The sequence below is a fragment of the Fonsecaea multimorphosa genome, assembly GCF_000836435.1.
Source record: "Fonsecaea multimorphosa CBS 102226 unplaced genomic scaffold supercont1.16, whole genome shotgun sequence".
Lineage (NCBI taxonomy): Eukaryota > Fungi > Ascomycota > Eurotiomycetes > Chaetothyriales > Herpotrichiellaceae > Fonsecaea > Fonsecaea multimorphosa.
This window is the reverse complement of record NW_015971650.1, coordinates 139,211-151,466: the sequence shown is the minus strand read 5'-3', so window position 1 is coordinate 151,466 and position 12,256 is coordinate 139,211. Positions and strand designations below refer to the sequence as shown.

The 12,256-nt window shown below is 50.6% G+C and overlaps 6 protein-coding genes across 6 annotated transcripts; 3 read left to right on the top strand and 3 right to left on the bottom strand.

The window, feature by feature from the left end:
- Positions 1-279: 279 nt before the first annotated feature.
- Positions 280-1,749, bottom strand: Z520_07694 (uncharacterized protein; the record flags this gene model as incomplete). The annotated part of the gene is made up of 4 exons (XM_016778191.1): positions 280-363; positions 446-1,125; positions 1,210-1,329; positions 1,422-1,749. 4 exons carry the CDS (start codon positions 1,747-1,749, stop codon positions 280-282), a joined length of 1,212 nt encoding a protein of 403 aa, XP_016630551.1.
- Positions 1,750-2,276: 527 nt separating this feature from the next.
- Positions 2,277-3,199, bottom strand: Z520_07693 (uncharacterized protein; the record flags this gene model as incomplete). The annotated part of the gene is made up of 2 exons (XM_016778190.1): positions 2,277-2,668; positions 2,749-3,199. 2 exons carry the CDS (start codon positions 3,197-3,199, stop codon positions 2,277-2,279), a joined length of 843 nt encoding a protein of 280 aa, XP_016630550.1.
- Positions 3,200-3,855: 656 nt separating this feature from the next.
- Positions 3,856-5,319, top strand: Z520_07692 (uncharacterized protein; the record flags this gene model as incomplete). The annotated part of the gene is made up of 2 exons (XM_016778189.1): positions 3,856-4,576; positions 4,649-5,319. The coding sequence occupies 2 exons, from the start codon at positions 3,856-3,858 to the stop codon at positions 5,317-5,319; spliced, it is 1,392 nt and encodes a 463-aa protein (XP_016630549.1).
- An 890-nt stretch (positions 5,320-6,209) lies between these two features.
- On the top strand, positions 6,210-7,118 carry Z520_07691 (uncharacterized protein; the record flags this gene model as incomplete). The annotated part of the gene is made up of 1 exon (XM_016778188.1): positions 6,210-7,118. One exon carries the CDS (start codon positions 6,210-6,212, stop codon positions 7,116-7,118), a length of 909 nt encoding a protein of 302 aa, XP_016630548.1.
- A 416-nt stretch (positions 7,119-7,534) lies between these two features.
- Z520_07690 (uncharacterized protein) lies at positions 7,535-8,306 on the bottom strand (the record flags this gene model as incomplete). Its single annotated transcript, XM_016778187.1, has 2 exons — positions 7,535-8,129; positions 8,179-8,306. The coding sequence occupies 2 exons, from the start codon at positions 8,304-8,306 to the stop codon at positions 7,535-7,537; spliced, it is 723 nt and encodes a 240-aa protein (XP_016630547.1).
- Positions 8,307-9,244: 938 nt separating this feature from the next.
- Positions 9,245-11,066, top strand: Z520_07689 (uncharacterized protein; the record flags this gene model as incomplete). Its single annotated transcript, XM_016778186.1, has 4 exons — positions 9,245-9,568; positions 9,652-10,317; positions 10,368-10,780; positions 10,832-11,066. 4 exons carry the CDS (start codon positions 9,245-9,247, stop codon positions 11,064-11,066), a joined length of 1,638 nt encoding a protein of 545 aa, XP_016630546.1.
- Between the last annotated feature and the right edge of the window lie 1,190 nt (positions 11,067-12,256).

Below are 12,256 nucleotides of genomic sequence, written 5' to 3'. Positions count from 1 at the left end.
CACCCCGTCTCTCGAAATCTGCTCCTGATCCCGAGGAAGCATTTATCCATGGAGCTATCTGGGGAGATTTCTGGACGCTTGCTTCCTAATACATTCGTGATTTCAGTCCATGTGAAGCCCAATTTAGTGCATTACTTTGGAAGGCACTTGGCATTTAATGCCGCACAACATTGAGCTTAGGTCTTTAGGTTTTCAACAGAGTCAGCCACCACGTCTGGGGAGATGGACCTGTAGGTTATCGTGGCCAAGTATTCACCTCGTCTACTTTTGTTCTTCATCCTAGTTCTCTGCCTCGACACTCGCGAGGATGAAAGCTGCTGTTCCGAGAACACTATCATACCTTTTTGGTTGGTTGATGTAATACTACAGTGACTCGCAGATCAGCTCCAGCCAGAAAAAATATCTGCTGACTGTGGATTGGACGGAACTAACGAGCGATACGAACCTCATAATTAGCCGCCGAGTTCAAGCTGCACACTGCAACTGTTCCGTCATAGCTCAAGGACCCGTCGTCGTTTCGAATCACAAAGTTGTCGACAATATACGTGTAGGCTCTTCTTGCGAGCCCAGCGTAGGTATTTCCACTTGGCCCGATGTCCTTACTCTTGAACAGCCCAAGCCTGACACCTTTAAGAAGGCAATAGACGAACATGGCCGAACAGCTGGACTCAACGTAGTTTCCCTCCCTCCCGGGGTCACTCACAACCTGACACCAGCACCCAGAATCTGGATCAATGTGCTTTACAACCGAATCCATCAAGTCTTGAAAGCGTTGAAGCAAAGAAAGCCACTCCGATGACTCGTGGTCAAGTGAGATCGTTTCTAGCGCATCCACGAGCGCCATGGAGTACCATCCCAGGGCCCTTCCCCAGACAACTGGACTGCGACCGGAAGTCTGATCAGCCCATGTGGCTGTCTTTGTTGCATCATAACCGTGAGTCAGAAGACCGGTCCGTGAGTCGTAACAATGGGACCACAGTAGATTCAGTTGGTAAAGAATGTCTGCGTTTGTTGTATCGGTGTCAGCGGGAGTGATGGCTCTGGCGTATTTGATTTGGAAAGGGACAATCATGTACATCCCGTCGAGGTAGCTCCAATTTGGGTAGTGGAAAAACCAGTAGCCCCCTAAAGAGGATAGAGTGAGCAGTTTGACAGTGGAATGATGATAGGTCACGATACAGAGAGCCCAACGAAAGAAGAGGGAAATACCAAGCTGGTTTCGACTTTGCATCGGTATCGACTTCCAGAGCGCGGACAATGCATCCACAAACAACGAGTTGCCTGAAAGGCGGTATTTCGCACACTGCTTGATGGCCCACCAACCATCCTCTTGTGTCAGCAGGTATATGTTGCTCCATGTCCCGGGTAAAACATCAGAAACTGGTAGCAAGCACACACCGATAATGCGAGTAAACCCTCACCAAGGGTGAACCGATCCAAGGGTAGTCTCGCATCATTCGCCGGATCAAGTAAAGAAGAAACAACGCTGGCTGAACCCCTCTCAAGATGGTCGTACGCAAGTTCTTGGAAATTTGGGAGTTCCAGCGGTGTACTGAGGGCCCGGCATACATCTAGACCGCCTTGGTTTAAGACCCTGAGCAAGGCGATCTGAAAGAAGCCGACCTCTAGCCAGATGCCCGACTCATTGTTCTCGGTGGATACAATGCCCTGCTTTCTGCAAATGACGCTTTCAACCATCCATCTGGAGTAAGGTTTCGACGGCATAGGGTTATTTGATCCGACGGACATGATGAGTGTTAACGGAAGGGAAAGTCGCTCGTTAGAGGGCTGGCGGAATCATGCCGTAAAATGAACCTTCTATGGTGAAGAAATACCCAGAAATTTTGCGCACGATGATAATTGTTCTTCCGTTCTGCTGGCAAAGCACAGCAGGCGATGAGGTTTCCGCAACGTTGGGAATGTCGTCCCGTAGGTCACCATGCTGCGGATGTGTGTTTTTCCATCCATCCAGGTATCTCCTGAGCTTCTCTCAATCCGTAATGGGTCTCCACCATCAGCGACGTCTCACGCTCTCCTGTCTCCCGGCGAACACGCCACTACGACGACAGTAGGGGAAAGATTCTGTTTGTCTGCCATACGGTATGTGGTATCCCTCCATGGACGTGATACAGAATTCGCATCCAAGACCACCCACGCTTAAATATATCATAACCAGAGTGTCCTCCTCTGAGAGATCAAAATGGCACTGCAGAAAGAGCTCCAAGCATCAGCGACGATGCTCCAGATACAGAAGTTGCACATAAACACAATGCTTTCTAGTCTCGGTTGTCGACGGGCGGGAGTCTCTGGGTGCAAAAGTCACGGATCAGTTCACCAACTTGGTCGGACGCCTCGATCGTAGGCCAGTGGCCAACATTTTGCAGAATCGCCATGTCCTTGACTACACTCCTTATCCTCTCAAACACGGATTTGCACCCAGCCAGCGTCCGAGGATTGTCGCTTTCGCCGACTATCATAAGAAACGGCTGGGCTAGACTCTCGTAGTCCGGAGCACTGGCACCTTGGATGAGGTTGCAATAATAAATGTACGCTTCCTTTCGTTGCGCAAGAAGCAACTCCCGGATAAATGCCTTTTGCACATTATTGCTGTGACCGCCGGTGCTCGTTGTAGGCAGTCGGTTTGCCAAGTCCTCTAAGCCGTCATCCCCTAGCTGACGCATGCAAGTTACTATATAGGTTTCGACTGCAGGAGTAGTAGCTGATGGGGGTGAGAAGAGAATCACGAACTGTTACGAAGCAGTTGAGCCCGCTCTCGACACATGGTTGCCAAGGCCTCATCAGGGTGAATCTGGCTCACAGACACCACCGCCAAGATCCTGGTAGGTGATGTCGACGCCATGTGTGAAGCAATGATCCCTCCCATCGAGTGTGCGACAAGGATTGCTTGCTGTTGGACACCAAGCTTATCTAAGAGGTCGAAAGCATCTGCGCTAAGGCACGCGACCGAAGGCTCGGGTTGGGGCTCAAGGTCAAATCCCGAACGCCCTGAACCATAAAGGTCGAAAAGAATGCAGCGGAATGCTGCAAGCCAGGGGAGAAGAGGAATGAAGCAATTTTGCGTCGATCCCAATCCGTGAATCATAAGAATCACCGGAGCACATGAATTTGCGTGCCCTGGGCTGGCTTTGATATCGGTATAGTGAAGTGTATGATTGTTGACAGTGGCGATGAAAGGCATTTTGCGAGAACCACCTTTCACCAGCTTTAGGAGTCTTTTGAGTGATCTCACCACCGGCACATGGCTCAGACATAGAGCAGATTTTTGGGTACGAGAGGAAAAATTCACCACGGAGTTGGATTTCTCCGTGGAGAATATTGCCTTCCAAGGTCAGCCAACTACTCACTCAGTCGACATGTCCGTCGAACAGACGTGTATTTATTCGACGCTATTGCCTCCAGATCCCCAGATCCCCAGGTACCCCAAGTTGTCCGGACGATTTCTGCTCGATAGGGTGCTAGGCTCTAGCAAATCCCCACAAGACATCCGAAGACCACTGTCTGCCTCATTTCTTTCGTGGGCATCCCGCCCCCCTTTAGTCGACATTTTTGCGGTGATGCATTGGAAAATAAAGGATGACGGCAGAACGCCGCCAGCTGTGTACAACTGGAGGCTCTATTACGCATGCGTGGTGGTAGGGTTTGCCGGAGCAGTATTTGGGTCAGTAAATCCTTCATACGCCAGATATCCGAGAAACTTTCCATGCTCATTCGGCTTCATCTCCATCTAGATATGACAACTCGTTTTTCGGTGGCACGCTGGCTTTGCCATCGTTCAAGCATCGCTTTGGTCTGACAGATAAGAGCGCCAACGAGATCAACAACCTCTCGAGCAACATGGTTCTCACCTACCAAGCCGGCGGCTTTCTGGCTTGTTTTCTTTCATTGCCATTTGCCGAAATGCTCGGGCGAAAGAGGTCCCTCATTCTATCTGCTCTCCTGTTCGCCATTGGAGCCTCAATCCAACTGGTGCCAAACATCGGCAGCTTCTACTTTGGACGGTTCATCGCCGGTGTTGGAGTAGGTCCACTGACGGTTGTGGGCCCTTTGTACTTGTCTGAGGTGTCTCCTGCCCCCATACGTGGTCGATGCGTGGGCTTCTTTGAAATCGCGTATCAACTGGCGGGAATGCTGGGCTTTTGGATCAATTACGGGGTGGGGCTACACATGTCTCCAGAGTCTGACGCACAGTGGCGCATACCTGTGGCCATCCAACTTGTCCTTGTTGGTCTGTTCCTTTGCGGAAGTGTCCTTTTGTGCGAATCACCTCGGTTTCTGATCAAGCAAGACGCCCAAGAGGAGGCGAGAAAGGTGCTCACACGACTTCGGCGTTTGCGCCCTGATGACGAATACATTACTCGCGAGATGCACGATATCCAGGCTGAACTCCAGCTAGAGCGTCACTTGCTTGGAATCGACCCAACCCTGTCAAGGTGGCAGAATACACGGCGACGGCTCGCGGAATGTGTTCGACCGCAAATCATGCGCCGGATCTCCTGTGGAATGCTGTGTCAGCTGGTGGCGAATCTCTCTGGCATCAATGGGATCAATTACTACTGTACGTTCAGGCTCAAGCGCTCTTCTGTTGTGACACATTCCTGAGAACCTCTCTCACTGACCATACCGGCAGCACCGACAATCTTCAAGACACTGGGCGTCGTCGGAACCAACACCGGCCTGTTTGCCACTGGCGTCTATGGCTGCGTCAAGTTCATCACGTCCATCATCAGCCTTTTTTGGCTGGTTGACCGCTTGGGGCGCCGCTTCCTCCTACTCTCCGGCACGGCGGTCCTCGTCTTTTCACTGTTCTTCGTCGGCTCGTACGTGAAAATCGCCGACCCTGTCGCCCCGGCTGACGGTGCCGCCAAATCCATCTCTGGAGGCGGCATAGCTGCCTGCGCCTTCATCTACATTTACGTCATTGGCTACGTGACTGCGTACGGCGGTGTACCCTACATCTTGTCTTCTGAAGCTGTACCGCTAAACGTGCGGGCCATCAGCAGCGCATTGGGGGCTGGTACGCTATGGCTGACTGCCATCGCCATTACCAAGGCTACCCCTTACATGATCACCAACATTCGTTATGGAGTGTTTTATTTCTTCGGCTCCTGCAGCTTTCTGGGTGCGATTGCAATTTATTTCTGGATCCCAGAAACTCGGGGTGTGCCCCTGGAACACATGGCGACAGTGTTCGGGTATGAGGACGAGGTTGGCCCAAAGCAGATCCATATCACCGAAATCAAGTCAGTTGCAGATCATGGACAAGTAGTGGAGATTGAAGAAACCGCCATGGGCCATTGAAGCCGACGCGCAGACCCGTCAGGGCCTCAGAAGTGCTCGGAGAGAGAGAGACCAGAGGGGGGAGGTTGCTATACCAAAATACGAGCGGACTTGCGCAACGAAAAGGGATGTGCAGCAGGAGATTGCTGAGGCGATCACATCAATCACAAAGACACAACACCTTGTCCACTTGCCGTGTTGACATAAAAGTCGCTCATCATTATGGCTACAATTTCCCATGTCTTTTTGTGCTTGTGAGATGTCGAATGCACGGGACTATTGCTCCTGACGATGGGTAAGCAATCCCGTCTGGCAACCCTTGGTGAGCATGATTGATATCCTTCTCTTTCAGTTTGAGGATCATTAGCCCATCGTGGATCCATAATTCCATACGTCTAGAGAGCTATCGTCAACCCCTGAGCCACCACTCGCCATCCCCGGGAAAAGCCTAAGCGACACAAGATCGTCTTCATATAGCTAGAGGCGGTAAAGAAAAAGTACAGCTCCCGAGAAGCCTTATTAAGAGCATAAGGAACGTCGAGACCCAGCTAGAAGTCAACAAGCCAGATGATACATGAAACTAAGTGCTGTACCATAGTCATGAGTTGGTAGAGAAGTGATAGTATCGGAGATCGGCACACCTTATATTCACAGAGTATGTAACCCCCAGTGAGAGAAGTCTACCTCACTTCAGCTCGAAGAGTTTCACATCAAGCGGTCTTGGGAAAGTGGCTAAACACATTTCCTTCTTTTATCCGTAATGTAGAAGAAGATCGGGGCAGATTACTTGTCCATCTCATCCGCTTGGCAAGAATGGAAAGTTCAATTGCGCCATAGATACCGTTTGTACAACAATAGGGCTACCTTCACTCCGTCCACGCAAAGTGTATGATCTTTTGTCCCGCTCAAAGATGGGAAGTTATATCGAGCCTTCCTTTGTATATCTGTTGGGGGCCGGTGTAGGCCACTCGATTGCACCTCCAGTCCATAACTATATCGCTGCCACTGTGGGTTGTCCCTGGAAGTTCGAGGCCCGCGAATGTCCCTCCATCAAAGATGCCGCGGCTCTACTTCGACAGCCAGGTTTTGCCGGAGCGATAGTCACGATGCCGTACAAGAAAGCAATCATTAACTACCTAGAAGGGGTCGATAAAGTGGTTGTGCAACTGGGCGCTTGCAATGTCGTCTACATCGCGCGAGATGGGACGCTTCGTGGCACAAATACGGATTGGCTTGGAGTTGCTGGTTGTCTGCTCGACACGGTTCCAACTCCCCCGGGGGAAGATCCGCCTGCCCTCCTCGTCGGTGCCGGTGGTGCAGCCAAAGCAGCTCTTCACGCTCTCTCGACTGTTTTAAAATGCAAGACCGTATACATCGTTAACCGGGATGACCAAGAGGTCCGCGAGTTGACTAAAGAGCTCGAGATGAAGTATAGTGATTTGAAACTCGTGCATGTGCGATCCGCAGAGCACGCAAAAGCCCTCAAATCGCCGTACTACGTCGTCGGCACCATTCCAAACACAGAGCCAGCGTCCGAAAAGGAAATCGAAGTCTACAAATCCCTTGAACTCTTCCTCTACCAGGCGATACGTAAGGGTGTCGTGTTGGACATGTGCTACAAGCCTCGTCGTACCAGGATGTTGAAGCTTGCAGAGCGTTACGGATGGACAACTATAGATGGGACCTCGATAATAGGCCACCAGCTGGAGGAGCAGTATAGGTTGTGGTGTGGACCAGAGGCGGTGCAGAGGTTGCCTTTAGATGGAGCATGGAAGGTGTTGCACCAAGCTGCGGAGAGCAGCGCATACATCAATGGTTGACATTCTTGACGCCGGTGTAGTCCAAGGCCAACGGACTTGGACGGATTGGACTTGGAAACTTGGAACGCATGTACACAGACCTTGACCATAGAGTAGGGGCTATATAGAGGACACAACAGCTGCAGCACACTAGATCTCCGCACCGAACAATCCAGCAACGTTTTTGGGGACTTTCGAGCTTGGTCATAAGGACAACGAGTTCTAAACCTGTATCCACTGACAGTAATGCCATTATTCTGAATTGGTCAATAAGTGCCCTCGAGGTTCCGAAACGCTGTCCACATGAGGGTTTGGGACTTCAAGTTGTTGGCCGTGAGAACAATCTTCCGTCCCCATGGTTTTACAATGCGATGACGGAGCGTTCATTATACAGGAGCCACCAGTACAATCATTGAAGATTTGTTGCATCTCGAATCTCAACTGGGAATTTCTGCGTCATCTAACCATCGCTTTGCCTGCCAATAGAGCAGATCATGTTTCTCGCCTGATACTTTACTTCCACCAGGCACGTCACTCTCCCTGCGGTGCCCTGGCAAGTCCTTGGCCACGTTGACACCCATGATCTTCTCTTGACAGTAGCCTAGGTACCGATAACCACTGGGGAATGAGTCTAGTAGCGTATCGTCCAGAGTAGGAACCTTCCTTGGATCTACCGGAATCAACTTGTCCTTCTCGTACCAATGCCTAACAAAAACGGCCTGCCAGTCATGCGTCTCTGCATTCTTAATCCAGAAGAAGCAGAACCGACAGTCGGACTCGGCGTCAACCTCACAGCCATCCAGCACAAAGCGCTGAGTAATGGTCGCTTTCATCTTGGTGACCGCTCGAGTGGCATCGGGAGTGATATCTGTGCTGGTACCGTGACACTGGTGCATGATGAAAGCGCCATTATCCATCCCTCGTTGTGAGGCTGCAATAAAATCCAGATGATGCACCTTACCACTCCAGGTCGTGTAGATGTGGGCTTCCGGATGGAATATCGATTCAAGGTTCTGCCATTCGCAGGCGTCGCTGTCGACGAGTGTCAGCGGGCAGACGATGGTGATGTAAAGAGGCTTACCGGTAGCATGGCCAGCCTTCTGCCAGCTCCCGCAGCTTCCATCGCTCCAATGCTAGACTGTTCGGCCCATTATTACGAACGACATTCCGTGGGCGAGACCCCTCAGGGAGGGAGTGGAGATCTAGCATTGTTGCCAGATGGAGAACTTCAGGAAATACACGTCTCCTCGAGAAACATATCTCAGATGGAGGGTCTGAACAGAAGATGCCCAGAAAAAGCCGGTACCGGCTAACGGTATAATCGAGTTCTTTTCGACGGAATCGTACAATGTGCCCGACATGAGTGTATGGATAAGTCCTCGCCCGCTCTGAAGTCCTGCAAATTCTCTTTTCTCCAACCCATAACTTGGACTAGGCGATTCCATGAATTCCCCGCCCACTACGCATATTCTACAGGAACCTGATCTCCCTTATCACTTATTATACGAGAGAATATTTCTGATCATCGGTAAACTAGATATAAAACAATTTCTTAGTATCAGCCACGAAAGACAGGTCCACATAGCTCCCCATGTTCAAAATTTCTTAGGATAATGCTGGAAGAGTATCTTCGAAGTATAATGTGGCACAGCCAGTAAAACATCCAATTCTTATCCGAGGAACTTTAGATCGCAAGTCTCGAGCGCAGTTTGCGGCAGACCGTAGTTTTCAGCGTTCGTGGAAAAGATGAGCAGGTCCTTCACTTCGGAGGTAGATCGTGCCCGATGGATAGGACAGAAAACGGTTCTGCAGTTGGTCTCCTCCCAGATGACCTCGGAGTAAACATGGAAAAACACTTGTCCTATTCCTTAGATACCCCTGTCGGCTCTAGCAGAGAGGAAATATAAGTTTATGGTTTTCTTATCCGTTCACGGCTATAGAAATATCACACGGAATACTACCGATTGGTGTTCCTGCTTTCCGGACTTTTTAAATACCCCAGGCTTGCATGTGTAGCGGTCTTCCCCAGATATCATAGCCCTCCCTACCCCACAATTCTCCTTGTGTATCGATATACTTGTTTCTTTTATTTATTTGGAACACACCTTCATCCAAGTCTTTGGATCGCTAGATTCTCTCATATCAAGATGAAGAAGAGCTTTTCGTTGTGGGATTACCTTTGGTATGCCACGCCCATCTTTCTCGAAGGTTTTACTGCCGGCTGGGAGACGGGCTCTATCGGAGGCATCTTGGCAATGCCTCAGTTCCTTAGCTACTTCAACTACCCGAGCGCTTTTCGTCAAGGATCTATGACAGCTTGCCTAATTGCAGGCGAATTCGGCGGCTCTCTTTTCATGGGCTTTTTTCTGGCAGACCGCCTGGGAAGAAAACGCACCATCTACGTGGCTGCAGCAATATATCTGATCGGACAGATCATTGTGGTCGCATCTGTCGCTCAGGGAATGTTCATCGTACGTGTCTGACCCCCACCTCATGGTGCCTCGCGGTCAACGGTCAAGCATCCAACCTCTTCTCATGGCTCACAATTTTCCAGGTAGGACGTGTCCTCAATGGTTTTGGAGCTGGCGGCTTGATCCAAACAGTTCCGCTTTACACGGCAGAAATCGCACCAGTCTGGATTCGTGGCCGACTGGGCTACAACTTGAACGCAGGCACAGCATTGGGCTTGTTCGCCACATATTGGGTTCAATACGGGAGTCAAAATATCCATAACAATGGATCATGGAGAATGCCTCTTTCCCTCCAATTCGTTCCAATCCTCATCCTCATCGGTCTCATGATCCCACGACCAGAGTCTCCTCGCTGGCTATTTATGCAGGACCGAGGAGACGAGGCCCTGATGGTACTGGCCAAGCTCCACGGCATGGGAAATCAGAATGACGAGACTGTCCGGGCCGAATACGAGGAGATCCGGATCATTAACGACTATGAGAAGACCATGCCGGCACCATCTTTGTATGCTTTGTTCTTTAAGAAGGAATACCGACGCCGCACTATACTCGGAGCAGGCATTCAGTTCTTGCACGAGATCAGTGGCCCCAACATCTGTTTGTACTACGCACCTAAAGTCTTCACCCAAGTCGGCGTCAGCGGAACACAGGCTTCACTGTTGGCTAATGGCATCAATGGAGCACTTCTGGTTGTTACATCTCTGACTCTGATGTGGATGGCGGACAAGTACGGTCGGCGAAATCAGATGGTAATTATAGAAGAGGTCTTTCGTGCTTTTCAGGTGCTTACACGGTACAGATCTTTGGCCCAATATGCATGGGCACCTGCTTTGTGGTTGTCGGCGCCATCATGCGTGGCTATGGGTCCCCGCATTGGGATTCTACAACACAAAGTGTCCAATTCTCATTTGTCAATAAGGCTGCTTCCAAGGCTGCTATTGCATTCATGTACTTGTACATGGCTTCCTTCGGAGCAATTTATTGTGCGGTGGGACAAACATACCCCAACGAGGTGTTTTCTCTTAGAGCCCGCGGTCGTGGCACTGCTCTGGGGGCATCCATGAACTGGCTCGTCAATTTCTGGCTCGGGCTGTACATCCCTTATGCTCTGAACCAGGCTTCATGGAAACTGTACTTCGTCTTCGCCGGTTTCAACTATATGAATACGATCCTTTGCTATGTGTTCTTCCCGGAGACGGCCCTGCGCACACTGTGAGTATTGCCACGCGAAAAGAGAAACTTCCAGATCGTTAACAGGTTCAGTGAGGAGATTGATTTGCTTTTCACCCCAGATCGCACAGTCTTTGTTTTCCTCGACAAAGAAGCCACCCGGAAGGGGAGACTGCTCCACGCTGATCTGGCTGACGGCGAAACTGTGGGTCAGGAAATGAAGAAGGCTCTTGGTAGTCTTGGGCATGTGGAAAGCTGGTCGTCCGAACTCTCGCCCCGAAGTCAAGAGGTAAAGAAGGCTCAACTTAGTCATGAGGAAGTCGTATAAAATTCTCACCTCGGCACTGGGAAAGCTTCCGATGGAAGACATCTTGCTCATGTTGATGGAGACGTTTCAGGAGAACATTGGTATCTGAGCAAAAGCAATGACAGGTTTGTTCATATATTGAAATTGAACGAGATAGGTTGTGGGAGATAAGAGCAGGATTTCCCACCTACATTCATGTATTCCTCTAAAACCATCTGCATATGACCTGAGTTCAGCTTGGCATCAGGACCTTAATGGTGCCCAGCTCATAAGGAACGAGTTCCCAGACAGGACTGTTGACTTGGTTCGAGCTAGCCATCACTTGTTTCTATGCCCTAGGTGTAGCACCAAACCAAGAATGTTGATTGAGTTATCTACCTAGTAACTAGCTACTCTCGCTGGTGGAAAAGCCAGGGGGGCAATAAGTGCCGCAGTGCCACTCGCCTAACCTGCCTAATGCAGGATGCGGTCTGTCACTCGGACAAGCTAACCTTCCTGATAAGGTTAGAGCAACATCTCGGTAAGCTTTTGATTGGCTCGGGCGTTTTTAAAAGACGGAGGCCGGGCGGGGGAAGGCGTAGTGTCATGTGTAGGCCTTGACTCGGGCCGGGTTGACCCGCCTGGGTTGGGCCAGCACTACTGAGCAGAAGCGACTGCGGCTGACTGGACACAGTTCACGAGCTGAACACATTTCCATCCTCTCTGCATACACCTTGCATAGGTACGTTAGCACCGCATTGTCGACTTTCTGGACCATGATAGACCTCCAGCCGTTGAGGAGGCTGGCTGAAGAAAATCCTCCCGAAGAAAGAGACTGACTGCAGGGACTGCCTTAGCTGGCAAGGCCGCAATAAGTTGTCTGCACGCCTTCGCTTTCACCATGGTGATCTCTCGCGAAGTTATCAATGAGAATGCAGCGAGGTTTGACGCCGCCTGCCCCGAAAAGGAAACCGTTGTCGCCTCTGCTGGACCTGGTGTCACCAGCTCTGCCAGGCTATGGGCTCTCTCTTCCTGTCAGCTTCGTTCTCCTCTGCCTCCCGTCTTTCTCGCTCGTGCTTGGCAATCGACCATGTGAGTCGACCGTCCTCGCTTATAGCAGATGTTGGGCGTGTGCATCAATCTGGACCATCTACATCGCATCACAATGCATACAGAATCATCCATTCAATGCTCTTTTGCTGTAAGCGGTGCACCCTTCAGAAAAACCGGTC